The sequence below is a fragment of the Hypoxylon trugodes genome (assembly GCF_022578975.1).
Source record: "Hypoxylon trugodes strain CBS 135444 unplaced genomic scaffold F4822scaffold_10, whole genome shotgun sequence".
Taxonomy (NCBI): Eukaryota; Fungi; Ascomycota; class Sordariomycetes; order Xylariales; family Hypoxylaceae; genus Hypoxylon; species Hypoxylon trugodes.
This window is the reverse complement of record NW_026250025.1, coordinates 818,504-839,018: the sequence shown is the minus strand read 5'-3', so window position 1 is coordinate 839,018 and position 20,515 is coordinate 818,504. Positions and strand designations below refer to the sequence as shown.

General features: G+C 45.1%; 8 protein-coding genes across 8 annotated transcripts; 4 read left to right on the top strand and 4 right to left on the bottom strand.

Annotated features, from left to right (window-relative positions):
- Nucleotides 1-1,695: 1,695 nt before the first annotated feature.
- Nucleotides 1,696-3,030, bottom strand: F4822DRAFT_438688 (Nitrilotriacetate monooxygenase component A/pristinamycin IIA synthase subunit A; the record flags this gene model as incomplete). The annotated part of the gene is made up of 1 exon (XM_051462545.1): nucleotides 1,696-3,030. The coding sequence occupies one exon, from the start codon at nucleotides 3,028-3,030 to the stop codon at nucleotides 1,696-1,698; it is 1,335 nt and encodes a 444-aa protein (XP_051309693.1).
- A 1,801-nt stretch (nucleotides 3,031-4,831) lies between these two features.
- Nucleotides 4,832-5,601, top strand: F4822DRAFT_55390 (uncharacterized protein). Its single transcript, XM_051463652.1, has one exon. The coding sequence runs from the start codon at nucleotides 4,949-4,951 to the stop codon at nucleotides 5,429-5,431; it is 483 nt and encodes a 160-aa protein (XP_051309692.1). The 5' UTR covers nucleotides 4,832-4,948; the 3' UTR covers nucleotides 5,432-5,601.
- Nucleotides 5,602-5,730: 129 nt separating this feature from the next.
- On the bottom strand, nucleotides 5,731-6,865 carry F4822DRAFT_417998 (glycoside hydrolase family 61 protein). Its single transcript, XM_051459493.1, has 3 exons — nucleotides 6,613-6,865; nucleotides 6,461-6,550; nucleotides 5,731-6,396 (listed from the first exon to the last, which is right to left on the bottom strand). The coding sequence occupies exons 1-3, from the start codon at nucleotides 6,662-6,664 to the stop codon at nucleotides 5,846-5,848; spliced, it is 693 nt and encodes a 230-aa protein (XP_051309691.1). The 5' UTR covers nucleotides 6,665-6,865; the 3' UTR covers nucleotides 5,731-5,845.
- A 2,015-nt stretch (nucleotides 6,866-8,880) lies between these two features.
- On the bottom strand, nucleotides 8,881-10,335 carry F4822DRAFT_55353 (uncharacterized protein). The gene is made up of 2 exons (XM_051463651.1): nucleotides 9,880-10,335; nucleotides 8,881-9,828 (listed from the first exon to the last, which is right to left on the bottom strand). Exons 1-2 carry the CDS (start codon nucleotides 10,127-10,129, stop codon nucleotides 9,038-9,040), a joined length of 1,041 nt encoding a protein of 346 aa, XP_051309690.1. The 5' UTR covers nucleotides 10,130-10,335; the 3' UTR covers nucleotides 8,881-9,037.
- Nucleotides 10,336-11,158: 823 nt separating this feature from the next.
- F4822DRAFT_55126 (uncharacterized protein) lies at nucleotides 11,159-12,631 on the top strand. Its single transcript, XM_051463649.1, has 2 exons — nucleotides 11,159-12,520; nucleotides 12,595-12,631. Exon 1 carries the CDS (start codon nucleotides 11,286-11,288, stop codon nucleotides 12,405-12,407), a length of 1,122 nt encoding a protein of 373 aa, XP_051309689.1. The 5' UTR covers nucleotides 11,159-11,285; the 3' UTR covers nucleotides 12,408-12,520; nucleotides 12,595-12,631.
- A 1,357-nt stretch (nucleotides 12,632-13,988) lies between these two features.
- F4822DRAFT_55130 (ankyrin repeat-containing domain protein) lies at nucleotides 13,989-15,814 on the top strand. The gene is made up of 2 exons (XM_051463650.1): nucleotides 13,989-14,071; nucleotides 14,140-15,814. The coding sequence occupies exon 2, from the start codon at nucleotides 14,312-14,314 to the stop codon at nucleotides 15,728-15,730; it is 1,419 nt and encodes a 472-aa protein (XP_051309688.1). The 5' UTR covers nucleotides 13,989-14,071; nucleotides 14,140-14,311; the 3' UTR covers nucleotides 15,731-15,814.
- A 382-nt stretch (nucleotides 15,815-16,196) lies between these two features.
- F4822DRAFT_55078 (Alpha/Beta hydrolase protein) lies at nucleotides 16,197-18,544 on the top strand. Its single transcript, XM_051463648.1, has one exon. The coding sequence runs from the start codon at nucleotides 16,507-16,509 to the stop codon at nucleotides 18,178-18,180; it is 1,674 nt and encodes a 557-aa protein (XP_051309687.1). The 5' UTR covers nucleotides 16,197-16,506; the 3' UTR covers nucleotides 18,181-18,544.
- Nucleotides 18,252-19,348, bottom strand: F4822DRAFT_54992 (RmlC-like cupin). Its single transcript, XM_051463647.1, has 4 exons — nucleotides 19,045-19,348; nucleotides 18,797-18,850; nucleotides 18,705-18,736; nucleotides 18,252-18,538 (listed from the first exon to the last, which is right to left on the bottom strand). The coding sequence occupies exons 1-4, from the start codon at nucleotides 19,238-19,240 to the stop codon at nucleotides 18,323-18,325; spliced, it is 498 nt and encodes a 165-aa protein (XP_051309686.1). The 5' UTR covers nucleotides 19,241-19,348; the 3' UTR covers nucleotides 18,252-18,322.
- Between the last annotated feature and the right edge of the window lie 1,167 nt (nucleotides 19,349-20,515).

The window sequence follows — 20,515 nt, the reverse complement described above, 5'->3', positions numbered from 1 at the left end:
TAGTATATTGATACTTATTTGGTTCAACTCATCAGAGTTAAAAGTCATACGGCTTACACTAGCTCTCTATATACTCGATAGAGATACACCTAGGCACACTATGAGTCAAACATCATTTAGTTTTTCGTACACCAAATCGATCAAGCCATACTAGGTACAGATTGGTAGGTATTTAATTGTTAATATCGTATAGTTAGTACCCCTTGAGAATGTACGTACTGCCGCAATGGCGAAGGCGGACGCATAGGCGTGACATGCTTAATCCTGTTACTTCTTTGAATATCTACGCAATTTTTATTAGCTTTTTCTCTTCATCTAGGTATATAGATATAATTATGGTTATTATTAGCCAAATAATAGTTTTATTGGATGACCTCGCTAAAATGTGAGAAAATGTGGTATTATTTCAACATGGGGGATCGACTACGTTGCGCAATTCGTACACGATATATTCTCGAATGAAAAAAAAAAAAAATACACACACAAATGTTGAAAGAATCATCATTCTCTCCACAAAATGTTGAATCCCAATATTTAATGAAATTTAGCGTCGCGATGTTTCGTTAGTGCTTCGCAATTGTACGAGTGATCTTCGCATTTGCGCAGGAGATTGTGAACACACATGTTCCCGCACTCAAGTGCGAACGTAGCACACTATCACTTAGAACACTTGCGATCCTTGATATTTGTGATTGAACTCATCTGCGTAGCGATCCGCCATGGATTCTTAGGAATACGAGTCGTCTATAAATTAGACGTGATTTCTATCCTTTTTGAGAGTCAGAACTACCAACTCAACTCAACCAGCTAAATAAAACAAGATCACTACTCTCGAACTACTTCAAAATCAAATAAACAACGCCTACATAGGTTATACTGAAACTCTAACATCAACACATTTTCTAACATCAACACATTTTACAAACAATGGCCTTCATTAAGAACGAGATGACCCCTAACAAGAAGGGAGACTCAAACCCATCGCCGCCACCTCACCCAATCGACCCCGGTAAGCATGAACTACCCATTAAACAATTTTGATTCCATTACTAACAAATAAGTTCCTGGAATGTGAAGTGCATTCGTTATGATGGCATGAAGTGTTGGGGATGCTATGGTCGATTCATTGGGCTTTGGGCTTCGCTTTGGATAAGTGTAGAGGTGTATAGCAGTAGATCTACGGTTTCTCGCAATGTCACTTTGGCAATATTACCTACACTTCTTGGATACCAACCCATAAAGGTGGAGGTAGCTTGGTCGATATATAGCAACTTTAGATATATGATGAGTGTTGAGCTTCATAGTTGAATTATTAAATTCTACCTCCATGACAACTTGTTCTTTATACCAAGGCTATCCAAACCCGTAATCCTTAACTGGAGGGTCGGCATTAGATAGCTACTGGATATTAGATACCCAATTTTAGTAATCGAGCGAAGGCCTCGAGTTTACTATCTATTTTCACGATAAGAATCGGTCTTTCAAACTGGATTGCCTGGTTGTATTACTTAATTTCAAAACTATCCTGGTGTCAGGGGTTTACATAGGTATTCAGGGGTCTTATCACGATAAGCCGGGGCGCAACTGGCCCGAAATAGTAACAAAGCGATTATTTGAAAGGTACATGAACCCGTTTAGTCCATTTGCACATATTCCCCAATATAATATCCATCTTTAAAGAGTAGCCCTATATGCTTAAGAAAAGAACTTATTCTTAGGCCGTTTAAGTCCTAGATGCTCACGTAGAGTAGTCCCCTCATAGTCTTTACGGAAGATCCCACGTCGTTGTAACTCAGGTATCAAGAGTTTAACCACATCATCAAGACCCTCTGGCAAGAAGGGGAAGTTAACATTGAAACCATCCGAGCCTTCTTGCAAAAGCCATTGCTCCATTTCGTCAGCTACGGTCTCTGGCGTACCAACAAAGGCAAGACTGGAATATCCGCCATATCTCTGTGCAAGTTGGCGGACAGTTAGGTTTTCAGCCGCAGCGAGCTTTATAACCCCTTCGCGACCTGATTTGCTAGCGTTGGTCTCGGGAAGTTCCGTTGGTAGAGGGGCGTCGGGGTCCAACTTGGAGGCATCAAAACCGAGCGCAATGGATAGTGAGGCGATTGCACTGTCGTAATGAACAAGGCTGTCTAGCTTCAATCGCTTTTGTCGCGCCTCCTCAACGGTATTGCTGACAAGGACGAAGGCGGCAGGTAATATCTTGATATCATCGCGATCACGTCCCACAGCAACAGCCCGGTCCTTCACATCCTTGAAAAAATCTTTACCCGCCTCAAGCGTACGAGGCGCGCAGAATACTACTTCGGCGGTTTCGGCAGCGAGTTGACGTCCTGGTTCCGATTGTCCAGCCTGTACGATAACTGGCCATCCTTGTGGTGGTCGCGCAATGTTTAATGGTCCCCTGACATTGAGCTCAGCTCCGTGGTGATCCAGGACGTGCATACGGTCGGGGTCAAAGAAGATACCACTTTCGACGTCGCGAATAAAAGCATCTTCGGCGAATGAATCCCAAAGCCCAGTAACTACATCGTAGAATTCACGAGCTCGGGCATAACGTTCACCATGCTCCTTGTGTTCTTCCTTACCGAAATTGCGTGCTGAGTCGGGATTAGCAGTTGTGACGATATTCCATCCGGCGCGACCACCGCTTAAATGGTCAAGAGAGGCAAAACGTCTTGCGATATGGTAAGGTTCGTCGTAGGTGGTCGAAGCAGTAGCGACAAGCCCGATGCGATCAGTCACAGCAGCCAAACTCGATAGTAGCGTGAATGGTTCGAATGAGGTCACTGTTTGACTTCGTCGCAAAGCTTCAATTGGCATATTTAACACCGCTAAATGATCTGCCATGAAAAATGCATCGAATTTAGCATTTTCCAATTTTTTAGCAAATGATTTGATATGCTGGAAATTGAAGTTGGCGTCGGGATATGCGCCAGGGTATCGCCATGCTCCAGTATGTAGACTCACCGGGCGCATGAAAGCACCCAAGTGGAGTTGTTTCTTCTTTTGTTCAGCCATGATTATTCGTTACTAGAGCACCTATAGTTAGTATCTATAGCTGGCTACATAAATTCCTCTGCGGCGGGACGGCCATTTTCTATGAGATCCATGAAGCAGGCTCCGGGCCGTTCGGATCGGAGTTATAATCCGTGGAGATGTCGCCATTTCTGAGGGGTATGACGATCTGTCCGAGAAGCCAACCCCGATGCTCAATAGATAGCCGGTTGCGTAGTATGGTTGGAATCATACAAGTATCAGTACTAGCTTATAAATCAACGGAGAACAGTCGATATGCAGTATTTCTTATAAATCAAGCCTTTTCGGTAGATATCATTCGAGAAGATCGATCTATACCTAGGTTATCAGTATTTTGAATAGTGATCACCATATGACAGGTCCGAATCCTGTCGGATACTTTCTAGCAGAAGGGGTAATAAACGTTTAAGAGGTAGGAAAGTAATCATAGATTATTAATTCGTGTCTGCCATTCCCATCTTCAACAGAATTGGTCATAAAGTGGGATAAGCACGATGATTGATGGTTTGGCTAAGAGAGTGGCGGTTAACGACGGAAAACCGAGACAAAGAAAAACAACAAAAAAACAAAAGGAAATTTGAGCAAATTATTATCGGATGCTTGCATCGGATGAGGGCGACGAACAAAATCTCCTTATTACGTTGAAAATATCAAAAAAAGCAACGGTTTCTAGAGCGCGATAAGCTTGGCGATGATTCACAATTGAGACAACTAAGTGACATTGGCAAGTAGGTAACTAAATGGACATCATCATTAGGTATCATTGTGCCGAGGTGGAACGATTAGAAAAGAATATGTAGTATTCGTGAGGATATCACCATCTTCTACTCAACCTTCTCAAATCCATGCTTTAAAACGTGGACTACCCCTTGAAGTGAGCCCAGCTTTTCATCTCATAACTTCTACGTTCGAATCTGGAAGATTTCGGCCCTCCATGGGGCGACAAGGGGTAACTAGGATTACCCTGTAGTTTCGCTAAGCACCGAGATAGTGGAGTCGAGTTCCTTTCGCTTAGGCCTAGCTATGTCCCCTACACACCCATGTTCAGCTTCAGACGATGCGCCAGAACCCCATCTTTTCTTCTTTCTCATCATTATTTTCATCGAGAATTATCTACCCGCGATAGATTTCATCTCATATCTTTTCTCGGAGCATCTGTTAATAATTGTATACATTTTGTATGGTATAAATCACCTAGTCTAATGACTGGCAATTTCAATGATGAAACGAAATGATACGTTCTTCAGCTTAGGAGACTACCTAATTTAGGCAGACCAGGGCGGTGGGAGCCTCATGATGGCGCCTAGGCACCGCCAAGATGGTAGAATGAACCTCAAGTTGCGGATAACTCCACCATTATAGTTCCCGTTAATGAAGGATTTTGTCAAGGTATCATAAGCAGGTCCGACCATTTTTGGTGTTCGCCTCTTAATCTTCTAGGGTGCTCCCCCATCGACTAGCTTTACGATGGCAAGCTTAGGGGAATGAGAGGAGGCATGGGTTTCAGCCAAGCAATTCTTCAAGCAAAGCGCGTTGCATAGCAACTTGACTAACACAAGTGTGTCCATCCAAGAACGGTTACGAGGCTTCATTCCCTGGTTATGCTTGCCGACAAGACGGTTGAGAACCCGATAATTGTTGGGATGATTTCCCGTTTCTATGAACATCAAGTTGTATAAGATCTACGATCTCCCGCGCATCAATCCGGGAATACCTCCTTTCTTCATCCCATCAAAACTACTAAACAGCCAGTTTCTGTTTCAATTCCTTCTTTTTACGCAGCTGTGCTGTTCTTTCGCTTCTTTCCATTACTCGAATTCTCTATCCTACTCGTTTCAATTACCACCAGTCGTTGACGACCCATCATCACATCAACTACTCTTCACTCACATCATTCATCATGCGTTTCTCAATCGCTCTTATCGCCGCTGCCGCTGCTACCGTCCAGGCCGGCGTTTTCACCCAGAAGAACTATGACGACATCTCCATCTCCGGTGGTGTCGCCGGTAACGCTCAAGAAGAAGCACTTGCCGTCTTCAGCGCTCTAGACACAAACAACCTAGCCGCTGCCGACGATGCCGATATCGACTTCCTAAAGTCTGTCAACAGCATTTGCAACGACGCCGAGAAGGAAGCATTCAACCCTGCTATCGACGCCGCTGATGGTGAGGAGGCTGACGCTCTTCAGCGTGGTAAGATCAAGAACAAGGTCTTGAAGCTCCAGGCTACTATCCTTGCCCTCATGATCCAACAAGCGCAAGGAGATGATGTGGCGGATAAGATGGCCACGGAACAAAAGAAGCTCGACAACAATATTCAGCAGGACGAGGATGAAGCCGGAAATGCTTCAACCTTCTTGTCTTTCGATGCTACTACCGACTAAGGTGGCTGAAGGGATATGATGACGGGGGTGAAGTGACGGGTCCCATTTTGGGTGGGCATGAAGATACCCAACCAACTGATGTCCTCTGGCGGTGTAGGATAGTTGGATACGAGTATGGACTTTAATTTTATTGATACCGATGGAATGAAACATGAAATAATTCAATTGCGCCGTCTTTTTAAACCGATCGTGACTACTCATTCATTAATGCTATCGCTACGTAGTTCTACTGGAAAGAGAGGGTATCGTCATGCACTAATCACTGTTTATGTTTCTCGGTTATAACGGCTCTCTCACGATTAGGTTTTCGAATGCTTTTTTTATTTATTTATTTGGGCCTATAATTACCACTCGATTCTGCCCGCCGATATTATCTACTAGTAGCCCCTATCTCCAACGACTACCTTCCTTAAATTAACAAGTGAACACAGCAGGTCCAGGAGCAGTGTAAGAAGTCGGGACTGGGTAGTAGATGTTGATCAATAGGCCGGGGTCAGTGGCCTTGTAAGCACCAGGGAACGAGACGAGGTTGGTCGGGGTCTTGCTGCCACCGCCGGTTACAGTAAGTTGAGCGCAAGAGATGTATGTCTGGGCACCACCGACAGAGCCAGCGCTGTGAAGAGCAATGTGTTCGACACGGAGAAGGTAGTCACCCGCGGGAATGCATGATGGGATCTTAGTCGTAACTTGTTTGGCGCCTTGGCTTGGCCATGTCAATCCTGAGGGCGCAATGTTGGGACCCTGAGAGAAGATCTTAAACCATACAGCTCCCGAACCGTCCCAAGAGTCCGCTTTCTGGCCTGAGGGAACCTTGGCCATGTAGAATTGTAGGGTACCTGGGTGCGAAACGGAAGCATCGGCCGTGAAGCCTACGGTTGAGCCAGCGGCGACGGTCATGGTCTTAGCACCCTCATTGCCGGGAGCGAGTTGGTAGCATCGGAACTGCTCTGATGTGACATCGGTCACTGTTGCATCTTCAGGTTAGTCGTCGCTACTTTTGGGGGTAAAAAGGGAAGGACTGCCACAAACCTGGCCCATTGCTTTGGTAGTTGGTCGTCTTCCTCACGTACTCCCACTTGTCAGTAGCCGAACTGCCCGCAATAAGAGCCGGGAAGGTGTCTATAACCATTTTGTTAGTTATTTATTAAGAATTTTCGTACATAATCGTTGATTTTACTTACAGTGAGCCTGAACGGCTGACACTAGAGCCAAGAGAGCTGCAACAGCCTTCATTTTCAAGGGAGATAAGAATAAATAGTATATACTTAACTAAATACTATTTGGCACAACTTGGGTACTTGAAGCTACTATATTTTAGAATCCCAAGTTCCAACCACTGGGTTATATATAGACATGACAGGCCGCGCGTCGGTTAGTCGCTCTTATAGGTCCATCAATCCATTCCATACAGTTATTACAAGAAGCATAAGAGATATAATTAAATGTTTACATTTCCGAAGGACCGAATCATGCTCAATGACGACCTAACATCTTTGGAAGCGGCGAGATGGCTACCGAGCGGATAAAGAGTCGCCGGGTAAAATGTGTTGGCCCCTGTACACCCCCAGCAACGACCAATCAATAAGCACATTTATATTGAAGTCAAAGGGAAGTAAATGAAAAGATGCACTATTGGAAACGCGGTATGCAGGCCGTATTTTGTGGGGTAATATGCTCTCCGAGAGAAGGCCACGAGGCTAGAATTTGAGAGAGTAATCCAGACGCAAAGCTAGGGGATGAGTCCCTTGATTCAGGTTAGAATCGGTATAGCTTCCTGCCGATGGGCGGGAGGCTTGGAGTATTTCAAAAAACGTTGTAACATAGTATTTGTCAGAGTGTACTGTTGAACGGGCCGAGATCAAATACGGCCGCGGCCGACTTGGTTTGGTATACGGTGGTCTCATTGCATAACTCCATCCTCACGAGCACCTCATGACTTGCCCTTATAGGCTACTAATAATGAATTCTTTACAGGCAGAACATAATGATAGATTCATTGTTGTTGTTTAACTAGGTGATCTCAGGGGGGTATTTGGAGCCAAGAGTAAGCTCCCTATCTCATATAGACCTACATGCTAGAGCCAACCCATGTTCCCGCATCATGTATTGAAGTCAACTACTTGAGGATCTGTTCATATTGCTGGTAGTATTTATTTATAGCATCGTAATATGACATGCTATCAGACGTAATTGAATGTCATGAAATTTCTTCGAGTAATCCCTCCATGGTGAGTGTGAAGCGGACCGCAAGCAGGACATAGTCCTAGAACTCTAGATATCGACAATGGTATTATATATCAAGTACCGCTTATATGACAATAGACTCATTACGCTCTAAAAAGGATAAATGTGTCTCAAAGAACAACTGTATGGAAGGCTCAAAGAGATTTCTTGCAGTGGAACAGACAGGCTTCATTGTCTAACCAGCATGTATGTCAGTTCGGACATCAAAAGCTTTTACAATGATCTTTCATCGTCTAGATACAATGAACATTGTTCGACTTATTTCGAAAATTGTTATAAGAACACATGCTAGAACGAGTTTAAGATCTCTTCTGTTCACTATCAAGCTTCATCTTCATTTCAATAAGTCAAATCTGGGATTTGACTAAGTTATTCAACGCACTTACTTCCGAGAGGGCATCAACAAGAGAAAAAGAAAAAAAAAGAAAAAACACCACTCAACACTAATTTCATCTTTCACCATGTGCTGGCATCCTCAGAATATTTTCCGCTGCGGTCACCGCCAGGACTATTCTAGTGAGGTGATCAAGTGCCCCTTGGTTGCGAGTTATGGTCGATGCCCTCTAATCGGCTTTCAGGACGCTCCTGCTGCTTATACTTCCCACATCTCGGATTATTGCCTAGATTGTAATACACGAAAGAGGTAAATCGGAGTCGATCTGAAACTAATATTTGAGGAAGTAAGTGCAATTTGAACTAGGGAGTCTGGTTGCCCCTTTTCTATTATTGTGGAACGATTGAATGAGAACTGCTCGGTGATGGAGTCAAAAGGTAGGTCGGAATAGATGACAATAATTGTGATATGATTATTGTTGTCGGTAATCCAGCTGTACGAAGCGATACATCATGAGGAGTATTGGGAGGACCCCTTATTGTTGATATGAGAATAGAGGAGCTTTTCGGGCAAAGAGGTTATTTGTGTATATATACGATAGTCCCTGTAGCTTACTTACGCTCTCTTTACGCAACAACAGAGTTGTTTACCCCCTTATATACTTGGCATCAGGAAAATTATACAAAATTTCTATTATTATCGCATGTGAAATGATATTGTAACAAACTTGCTGAGTGTCTGAGTGAAAAGGGGTATATGATAACATCTCGATGGATGCTTTGAATTTGGATTCCTCGCCGAATCAGCAGCCCTAACCCGATAACCCCAATTTTTTAGGAAGCCTTAATCGTAATATATCCGTGTAAGGGGGGTGGAAAAGTCAATATAGCGCCCATAAACCGGGTATCTTTAAGAAAGGCCGTTAACCCGAGACCAACGCCAGAGCATCCGCAATATTTTCCGGGGCCTAACATTGAATAATATATGATAAAAGAGCAAATGAAATGATGTCGAGAGATGACTCTTGGTTAGTAACCTGTCATGTCTCGATCGTGGAGTAGTTGCCACTTGGTATGTGACGAGTTGATGTGGGCTTTTAGTTCCTCGACGTTGGAATATGTCTCTGTCCTTCCGCTTGAGGTGCATAGAACACACCCGAAACCACCTTCGCAATGTGACTTGCCTAGAAACCTCGCCGTAATCCGAAAACCCTCTTTTATTATTAGGGTAAACTCGTCTTCGGTATGTGGCCCGTTCCACTCGTAACCGCACCTACAATGTCGGCGCCAAGACATTGTCTTTCGCGGGTTGACTTGATATTTTAGTCCTTCAGGACAGAACGTACTAAATACACTATTCTTAGGTCTTGGCCCGTAACCGGATGTAATAGACGTACAAGTTGATTGTAGATCATCGGGAATTTGTTTGGGGGTTAATGGGGGCGATGGTGGCTCTGACGGCAAGTAGGGTGGTTGGTTCGTATTGATAGCATGACAAACGGGTTCTGTATAGACAGTTATTTCGTCGTCGGCACCACAATGATTATCAATCGGTTTTGTTGTATCTTCCTCAGAAATGATGGCGCTGAGTCTTGATTGTCGTTGAGATCCAGGTAGAATTCGAGGTACAAGACGACCCACGGCCACTCGTCTATATTGACTGGCCAAGGCGGCTAGACAGCTGATTCGGACACTTTCTGATACACGCACTACTTCAAGGAGTTCAAGTGGGGCGTTGTCAGCTCGCAATGCTTCGAGGAGTACGTGTATACGTCCTTGCAAATGCTCGAGATCACTCTGGAGAGCATCGCGACATATTTCTATATCATATTAGACGAATTCAGGGCGTCAAATGGGTCAAAGAGACTTACTATCCCCGGTCGCGAAGTTTCGGCCAAGAATATCCACACCGCTGTCGTAAGTCTCCTTAATCTTGCGGATCGAAAAGCTCAACGATGTACTTAAAGCACAAGAGCTAGTATTGTTCGAATTTCCTCTGCTGTGGGATTGATAATAATTTCCCTGCCATTTTCGCTGCTGCCATTTCGTGTAATATTTTAAACCCGCCGCGTAGGTTGCTACTAGAGCTTCGACAACGCCACCTACAGTGCCAAGATCCATGGATTTCGATTGGTTCGTACTATGCCCCGCGAAAGATCACCTGGTCACACCGCCGTACAAAGATGAGACACGACACCGGATGATGGAGTAGGTAATAAGAACCCTATAATATGGAAAAAACAAATATAAGAAAAGGGCAGACGTAAGAATTAAAAAAAGACAAGTTGTACATAGATCAAGAATATCGTACAGGCTTGGGTATATCCCCTTTCACCTTCGAATTGTCCGATAAGAGAAGGGTATTTTGTGAGACATGTGTAGGTGGTGCACCGTTGGGCTTTAGTCCAATTCGTTGCTGTAAAGTAGACCTTATCTACAGTCGGTCTAACGCCCTGTCAATATGTAGGTACAGGTCGGACTGTGTATAATTGTACACAACATCTAACCGACTCGACTTCGGTACCTAGGGAGCATGTATCTAGACAGCCTTATTCGCTCGGCGACAATACGTATGCATCTCGGCACGTGGCGTTCATCAGCAGATCTTGTTCTCTACCAAATAAATGAAATGATAGGTGGGATGGTTGTGATAGACATCGAATCGGAGCAACAAGGAACGCCGCATGCATGAATTATCATCGAATCGGTATCGATCGATATCAAGTCCGACTTATATGCAGATCAAGCATGTATGCCCAATTTCGTCTCATGCATATTATTCTACGAAATGATGAAGGTGCTTGGAATCTCTAGTTATTTATATTAAATTCCATGCGATGTTTGTTCACTTGGTCCTAATCCTCTCAACTCCAAATTGTGCAAGTCGAGAAATAGAACCCCGTACGGTCGGGAAGTAAGGGAGCAAAAGGGATTTACCATACCATCTTAGGTTAGTTAAAGTGCTTATAAATGTACCCAGTCAGCTACGGGAGAGGCTGATATGCAAGGATCTCTTTACGTAGATGGTGGGGACTGTCTAGACCATTTAATTCCAGTTTATTGGTGAATTTTAGCGACATCATACCCCCCGTTCCAACATCATAATTGCCTACGTACATTCGCCTTTAATTTTTTAGCTTTTTCACTATTCATCTTTCGGTTCTAGCTACGGCCGAATTGAATGTGGTTTGGCGATCTCGCAGATCGTTGAGTGTTTTGTTGTTGAGTGGAGTGAAAATAGTCCGGATCAAGTTGAGGGTATACAGAATCTGCAAGCATGCCGCGTCCTCTACGATCGAGTTGTGATCGCTGTCATTCACAAAAGCTCAAATGCCCAAAGCAGCCCGGAGTTTCAACCTGTACCAGATGTCTTAAAGCTGGTGCCACATGCACCTTTAGCCCAGCTGGGCTTAATACCCGACGCACCATGCCTACCTCAGTTTACGCGGACGGTGATATGAATATGCAATTCGATTGGTCGTGTCAAGCACCTAACATACAATACAGTATGGATTCAACTATGGGAGACGGATCCTTCTCCCCTGGAATCTTGGGTCTAGGTGATTCTTTGGCGACGCCTCCAGAGACCACACAGGAGTTCCAATCTGGCCAGGACCGACCAACTCAGCAAACAGAAGCTGTGCCACAAGACCCTCGGTCAAAATGCATTCGTCAGCTAACTACCATGGCGGCCGAAGCTGATAAGCTGTTCCTGGATCTTTCATCAATATCCCAGGTTCATGTGCCTAAAAATCAACCAATCGCACATTACCACGCCAAATTTATCGAAAACAATCCTCGCGAACGTTGCATTGAATTGCTATTCTCATTGGCTCAACGTCTCATAGACTTGTACCCCCAAGTATTGAAGATCTTATTCGATAGACCGGATCTTTCCGAATGCCAAGACTCAAACTGTTTCCACACAACTGAACTTCCCGACGAGCTTAGAAGACTCTTTACCAGTTTAGATGAAGAGAGGGATAATATCGATCCCTTTTTCTTTAACTTACTGGTATCATGCCATTCGAAGATCGTAGATCTGATGGGAGCTGTCGTTGATTGTGCTCAAACGTGTACCAGGGTTACTATGGCTTCCCCTGATATGCTTGAGCCGGATGTGCGGATCCCTGAAGTTCGAGTGGGCAATTTCGTTGCCAGTAACACAAGCGCTTCGACACTACAGACGGTGCTTTTGATTCATGTCGCATCGGTGTTCGTTGACAATGCTAAACGACTTAGCAAACGAGTCACAGAGATTGGGGATTGTGAAAAAAACAAGAAACAACTTCAAACACTGGAACTTCAATGCGAAGTGCTCGAAGAGAAGTCGATTGCTAAAATGAAACTAATGGAAGGAGTCAAAGAATTATTTTCTAAGATCGGATTTATGAAATGAGACGATCCTATGATAGCGACATTGAAGCGAAACGAAACGAAACGATCGCGTATCACTCTCGACTCATTCATTCGTTAAGATTACCAGGTACTCTGCCTACCAATGCGATAAACGTAAGTTTTCCTTTCTCTCTAACTATTTCAACCCTACCCTGCCTCAAGCCCCGTCTCATATACCGACTGACCAGGATGTCAACAGATCAAAGATGCAATCGTAGCATGATAGTAACTACTTCAGGCGCCCTTTTCAGTACAAGAATGTTCCCATTGGGACCCCCACCGATCCCTCCAAACCCAACTCCTCGGAATTATCGCTCTCGCTATTCCCAGCCCAACGAACAGATCTGTCTCTGTACCACCAAAGAGAGAACTCTATGATGTGGCGGGGATGGGGGCTGATTAGTAGTTCCCTCACCCATCCACGAGTGCCCCACGGAAAAGGGAAATTCCCAATCTCATCGCATATTGGTGATCACAAACGGGGTTTGCGTGCCCGTATTCACCGGCCTGGAAAATTCCACTCTGAGGGCACCGTCATCCGCCGGTACGGTCGCGTAAGCCCCAAAGAGCTCTCTTAGATGCCCCAGATAGGGGACTACATTAATACTGGCATCTAAGTGTGTACCTAGGTAGGTAACCAGTGACGCAAGCATTAATGTGGACGACACTGTAGACATTGTTATAGCCTGGGCAGGGATAGACGGAGGAGGCGCCACAATGGATAATGCTGAAGGCACCGCGGCTATTGTATGTAAGATGTCTTCTTGATGCCTCGCATTTGAGCGAGATATACAACTTGCTTGACGCTATGTGGGAGGAAGGGAGGGGCGTCACCGGCTCATACAGCCTACCTGATGATCCGCATTGCCTGGCTGGTGAAAGTAACCAGATGTGGCTGTATTTCCAGATGCAATTGAGGGCCCCCATATGAGGTATATGTATTGTCTTGCGTGGAGTGGTCTACCGTGCGCGGGGGAAAGAAATAAAACAAAACCATTACAACAAACACTTATCGTGCTTATATCTATATTAGTGAATGTCGTGACGTGGTAACGCAGTCGTCTCTCTGATGCCGCTTAAAGATAACGTGGATATATTATTGCGGTGGTTAGAAGAAGGCAATTGGCGCGGCATCCCATATCATCTCGCTTACCACTGCAATGACATCGGGATGCACCTTAGGTGCGTAAAAGAGATAACATGGCATATATGGGTACTAATTGGACACACACGTAATTAAAATCAAATAATTGCCCAAAAATACTCGAGACGAAACTCAATCTGACCGACTCCAGCCCGGTTGGTTAGTATAGGCCTCCTTTGCCGATAATTATGTGCTAGAGTTGGGAGAACGGCGGGTGATCTGTGGTGGAGGCAAGTTAGGGGTTCTCGTTCGTTTCGTTTTGCTCGATATCGGTATCTCATTCTATCTAGGTACACATCTAAATCATTCTAGTGGTAGGGTTTAGAGTTGCCCTCCTTTAATTATTAATAGTGTTGAATTCATGATAAGCTTTCTCAGTAGGAAAAAAACCAAAGAGAAGAAAAGAAGGCGAATGGGTTGGTGAGGATGACTCGATGTTGATGTTGTAGAAGGGAGAATTACAGGTACCCTAGGTAGCTAATGTGGTTGTTTCAGCGCAGTATTACCCCACTACGATGCAAGTATGTACCTACATGTCCTACTATGTAGGGCTGAAGTCCATTTGATTGGCTAATCCGCTGATGTACAGGTAGGTACGTACTTCCACCACCATACGGTGACTTCCTTACCATACCTTAGGTAGGTAGTTACTGCCAGTTACTGCCATCTACCCAGGTATTTATTTGCATCGTCCTCATCCTCGATGTTATCTATCTCTCCCTCTTTTAATCACCAATACCTAAACCCCCGAACCCCCGACGATGTCGCCCTCCGCCACCGGTATTGGCGATATGCCTGTCGAAATCATTCGAAACATCGGCGAATTCCTATCACAACCAGAAAGCGCTTGTCTGGCGCAGACTTCGAAATATATGAGCTGCGTCGTGTCACCTATCATGTACGAAAGAGACCTTCGCGAAGATAACCACGCCTTGTGGTGGGCGTGCGCTAGTAACAACACCAGAGTCCTGAAACGCTTCCTTCGTACCGCAAAGCAATTCACGGGAACCCGCATGGTTAACTATCGCTTTCGAACACAACACAGTATAGCAAACCGTCCTGGCTGCGAGGGTTTCAGCCGAGGGATGACCCCGATAGCAGTCGCGATTCGTTTCGGCTCCTTCAACGTTTTCACCTACCTTCTGAAGTCTGGAGCAAACGTTAATTTAGCAGACGCCTTGCCAATTCGCACCAATAGCCACTGCTGGTATCCGATTAACTGGGCTACACATGTGGTTAAGCCCGGAGGCGACTTTACTATCTGCGCGCGGCTACTTGCTGAATACGGTGCGACCCTGGATCAGCAACCACTCGCTAAATCCGTTGTTCCCGGCCCTTCGCGGGGATATCGAGTTGGAGAAATGAGCCCTGTATTCGAGCAACTGCACTTTCAACCCGGCGATCTGTTCGACGACATTACATACCTTCATCGTCGACTCTATGACCTTCTTGACGGGCGGCTTAACAAGTTAACCACCCTCCTCCATCTCGGAATAGACCCCGACAAAGTTGAACTCCACACTGGGCATAGCCCTATTTTTCGATTGGCCATGAATTTAGACAAATTTCGTCCGGCCGACCATTACGATGCTAGAGGTTCAACAACTCTTCGCCAAGAACTCGACAGCCTATACGACGAAGTTATTATCCCTTACAGCATTGATTTCCTTGATAATCTAGTCAAAGCTGGAGGCAATGTCGACCTGACCTATCAAGGCTCGGCCGTTTCGGAAACAGCGCTGCATGTGGTGTGCAACAAGAGCGAGCTGCATCAGGCCGTTATCTCTTTCCTCGTCGATCTTGGTGCAGATATTAACGCCACCGATGAGAACGGCCGTACACCATTTTACAGAATCATGGCCAACCCCCCATTCAAGACTAAGGTGTTATGGAAGTTCATCCATAAGAACGTCGCGATCAACCACCGAGACCAGAATGGCCAGACGCCATTGCATTTCCTTTGTGAGAATTACGGGATGTCGATGGCCCTGCTCGACCAGACGATTAAAGCTCTTGTTAAGGCTGGTGCCGACCTGTTAGCTAAGGATAACAATGGAAAGACCCCTTGCGATCTTCTTAAAGACCGCCGCCCCCGTGTATTACATTTCATTGTTGACGAGTTGGAAGAGGCTGAGGGAAGGGCGCTGAAGCGCGCGGAGGGACGCGGAAGGAAGGGTTAGTAGGTAACGCGAGTTAGGAGGGAAAGTAATATGAAATGAGAATTGACCGTGCTTCTGAGATTTCGTACGACCTGATGTGCACCGTGCGCCACAACGTCATTGAGGTGACCAAAGTATTCGTACTCCTCTATTTCTCTTCTTCTTTCTCTTGCTTTTCTCGTTCCTTTTCTATTTCTTATTCTTTTTCTCGTTATTTTCTTTACTTTTTCTTCTTCTTCTTCTTCTGTTTCTTTTTTCTATTTTTCTTCTCCCTTTTGCTTTTTCATACGTGTTAGGTAGAGGATGGAACTGAATGCTCATTGGGCATTTGTGTTGGGATTTATAGGTACATGGATACCTAGTAACGTCATTGCATCCAAGTAACATCAAATTAGAGCGGGGTGAGAGCCCCAAATGGACCAGGGTATTCCCACTAAAACCCAACCCCCCACCTATGTATCTTCAGAAGGCCTTCCATCTTAGGAAACCATCGGGCATATTTATCTCCTTCATGATTTAATTCAATTCACAACTGCTAGATAGAAATCAAGTCGCCATGAAACCATTCTCTCCATTTCCTCGACCGTGATAGAAAACGATACCCTTTGTCATTTACAAGTACTTACGAGGAGGATGTGTTTGATTAACGATTTTGATGAAACGCCAACACATCTAGAACATAGAGAAGAACAGATACATAGCAGCAAAAACACAAGCAACAGCAACAGCAAGCAGTGGGCGAATCGAGCACATATATATACGTCCGGCTTTCCTAAAGCCGTAACCACCGATCCGTCATGATTGGCACGTCGCTTCCAGAGTATATCTTCATCCGTACATGCATATTCCTGGTACAATATACAACACCTCTATGCACAGCATGTCTAGCCCTCTTGGCAGTGTCTCTCGGGGGGCTTGCGCCGGCATTATCCCATCCCCTCGGCATGGTTTTGGCTACTTACAGCGTACTTGACGTGATATACGCTGTGTTCATTTACATCCCCCACAATAGACGGCTAAAGGAGGAAGCGAGGCATCCACCGCCGCTGACACGCGAAGAACGAAGCCAGCTGTTTAGACGGTGCTTTGCCAACGTACCCGATGCCCGGCGTTACCTCCAGATGTGGTTCCTTGGCGCCGATGAGTCCGAGATACGGAGGGATAACCTACGCGACTTTATCTTATGGGCCTTTTTTGATAGATGGCCTGGTAATGAGTCTGAAGACGAAGAGGAAGAACTAGATGGATATGTAGAAGCTATGGAGAATCTCTTAGGGCGGAGATTAGAACCAGGCAGAGGAAAGGCCGAAGGTCTCCGACTGACCCTGGACGAAGTGGAAACCCGATATAGAAGTATTGCGTGGTATTTTGTCGTGGGTGTGGTCGACCTCGTGTCACATTGCCAGCTAGCCCGGAACGGATTTCACTATTACGCACAGTCGCCATCTAAGGTCCTCCCTGTTATCCCGCCGCGCTTACAGAACCTATTCACTAGTAGGTATTCCGAATCGGAAGGGCTTAGTTACTGGTATCGTCCACATACTGCCACCGACAAGCTTCCTGTCGTATTTCTACACGGTATTGGAATAGGGCTTTACACATACGTTCCGTTCCTTCAACGACTTAATTCAGAATCTAGAGGGCAAGATGGACAGGGTCAGATTGGAATCATCGCGATCGAGATGCTTCCTATTTCATTCCGACTGACGGAGGCGCCGCTAGGCAGGCCCGAATTCCTGGAACAGATTGCTACGGTCTTGAATGCGCATGGGTGGGATAAGTTCGTGTTGGTCTCTCATTCGTACGGGACTGCATTGGCAACCCACATGCTACGTTCGGAGAAACTATTCGACCGTATTAGTTCGGTAGTCCTTGTCGACCCCGTAACTATCTTATTGCATCTACCAGATGTAGCATACAATTTTACTAGACGCCGACCTAGATGGGCTAATGAATGGCAACTGTGGTACTTCGCCAGCATGGATCCTGGCGTGGCACATTGCCTGGGACGTCATTTCTTCTGGAAAGATAATATTGTGTGGAAGGAAGAGCTACTAGGAATAGAAGGGAGGGGATCATCACCCGCAGAGTTGGTTGGAGTAGATGGTGGTGGTGGTGGTGGCCAGGGGGTCCGGGCTACAGCAACGACAGGGAGGCCGCAGCGACGAAGGGTGGCGGTGTGTCTCGCAGAACGAGATTTGATCGTCGATACTCTGATGGTAGCCCAGTATCTGAGCGCCGATGGTGAAGAGGGGTGGGTTAACACCCGTAGCCTTACAGCAGATAACAGCGGAAGGGACGCTAGGCCTAATAAATGGTCTATGGAACAAGACGAATGGGGTGCTGGCTATCTCACACGCGACGGAATTGAGCTTTTGTGGTTTTGGGGCCTCGATCATGCCCAAGCATTTGATACCAAGAAGAATCAGGATAGGCTTTGTAGCGTTATACGTCGTTACTGCGCTGAATAGATTGTACAGCCCCTGGTAGGGCTGCCGATTACCCCATTTCATATTGGACGTTATTATTCTAAGCACCTAGGTACGGTCTCCTTTCCGGTACTTGGTCCTAACCATCTAGATTTATTGCATGTGCTGAGAATTGGCATAAGTGTCAATCAATTGAATCAGATTTTGCTGTATCGCCTCCCCAACCCGTCAAATAAACTACAACAGGTTCCGGACCACTCCGGATGAGAATCCAGACAACATTTTCATCTGTTTCATTGATTTCTTGATGTTCCGTCCATGGCGGTATGAATGCAAAGTCGCCCGGCGAGAGTTCATGTCTCTTGGGCTCTTCGTCGGAGTCTGAGCTCGTTACTAATCTGTTACCTGTCAGCTTCCCCACGAAACTTTCACGGCCTGCCATTCTAAATGAAATGACAGGACGGTATAATCATAACTGGAACGTTTTTTACGTACTGTAGATGAGTTAGCCTTTATTGGGTATATGGAGTTGAAGATACCCCGGGGCCGAAGTGAATACGCACCATTCCTCTGCCTGAGGCAGCATAAATGATTGTTTCTTTGGGTATACATATTAGACTCAACGTCACCATATTTCCTTAATAGAATTATAACCAACCTTGTTCGCCGTGATGATGTACTGCTGAAGAACAATGGGGTTTGGCTATTAGGACTATTGGAGCTGTTACTATGAATCCAATCTGACATAATGTTGTGACTGAACCCTGCGTAATCTCGACACAACCCCGAACAAAGCTTGAATACATTCATGGGTAGCATTGTATGTACTCGTGGTCGAATTCATATCATATCTCATATAAAGGGTATTCCAGAATGCGTGGATAAAAGGTTGGTAAAGTAACTTACCAGTAGCGCACATTCTATCACTTTTGCCAATTACAGCACCTTGTCGAATCATCGGCGCATCTTTTCCATCTCTTTGAGCCTCGAGATCGGTTGCTTTTGTTATTTGCACCTTGGACGGCATTATCATCGGAAGTATATCCGGAAGTAAGGAGAAGATCCCGGACATGACGCCTATGACTGTCGGGGCAAGGCACATACGGAGTACGGAGTGTAGAGTAGTGTATGTAGATAAGTAGTATTGAGGGAGGAGGGGAACGAATTAGGTACTGTCTATGACGATTTTGGAAGGCCAAGAAAAATAGATTGATGAATGTTGGATTAGGGAAGCTGTAATGAATACAAATAATTAGATAATTTAAAATATTAGAGAAAAATAGATCTAATGAGTCTATAAGATAGTGTTGAAGAAGCTCTAATACAATTCTAACTTGTTCATATTATATGATGTCAGGTTGATTTTCGCAACTTGAGTACCTGACCTAATAAATAACAACGATGAAAATGAAGGCGACGGCATGGTCCGTGCGTTCTTATGAGAATAGTGGACCACGTAGACTCCACTTCTGAGTCCTTCACGAATACAATCATGATCATTTCGTGGATACACGACATTTATAATTGGGTAGGTATAGTTAATACATTGGGTTGTTATGAGCATCGGGATATGTGAGGGTTAGCACACGTGTATATTTACGATATATGTGGATTCTAATAGCATATTGAAGACTTCAATACTTATAGGTTGCAGGATGTGTGCCAAGGTAATTTTTAATGTAATTATAACGGGAATATCCGTTTCAGTTGATGGGTAGTTCGATTGAAGAGGATGTTGGGTTGGTTTCGATATTAGATCTGGTATATATGAAACTACTCCTCTAGCCAATCTTAGTCATTTGGTTAAAATGATGGCTGTTCCTTGATTCTTGTAGAAACGATCTAAAGGAGTCTGCGTCCTCGAAAACGAGTACTGTGACCAGCTTCGACCTGGGGTCATAATAACGTTACCTGCAAAGTCAACCAAGGTGAGACAAATAATCAACAGAGGGTATAGTTCCGGCTGGTCGGGCCCGATGGCCCCCATACTTAGCCTAGATTGCGATGGTTTGATTTCTATCTTTGAATGCATCATCTATTCAACCTCGGGTCTTTATCTTGAATGTTACATGGTATGAATCTCAATGATGCCTTCGGGCGCCGGCATCGCACCCACTACAAAGACAACAGGGTCGGTCAGTACAGGGATAGACCTGTACCCAATGCCGAGAATAGGTGGAACCATAGATCAAGGGTTAGAAATAGTTCCGTGGTCTTGGGCTTTAGTCTAGGGAATTAGTTAGATCCTATGGGGAAGTTTGGGAAGCCTGGGAAGCCTAACGAGATATCTTGTACTAGGTAGACAACTTCACATTGTAACATCTCGATTCTTGGCATGATTGAGGAAATCGAGTCTGCCAAGTAGTGGAAGACAGCG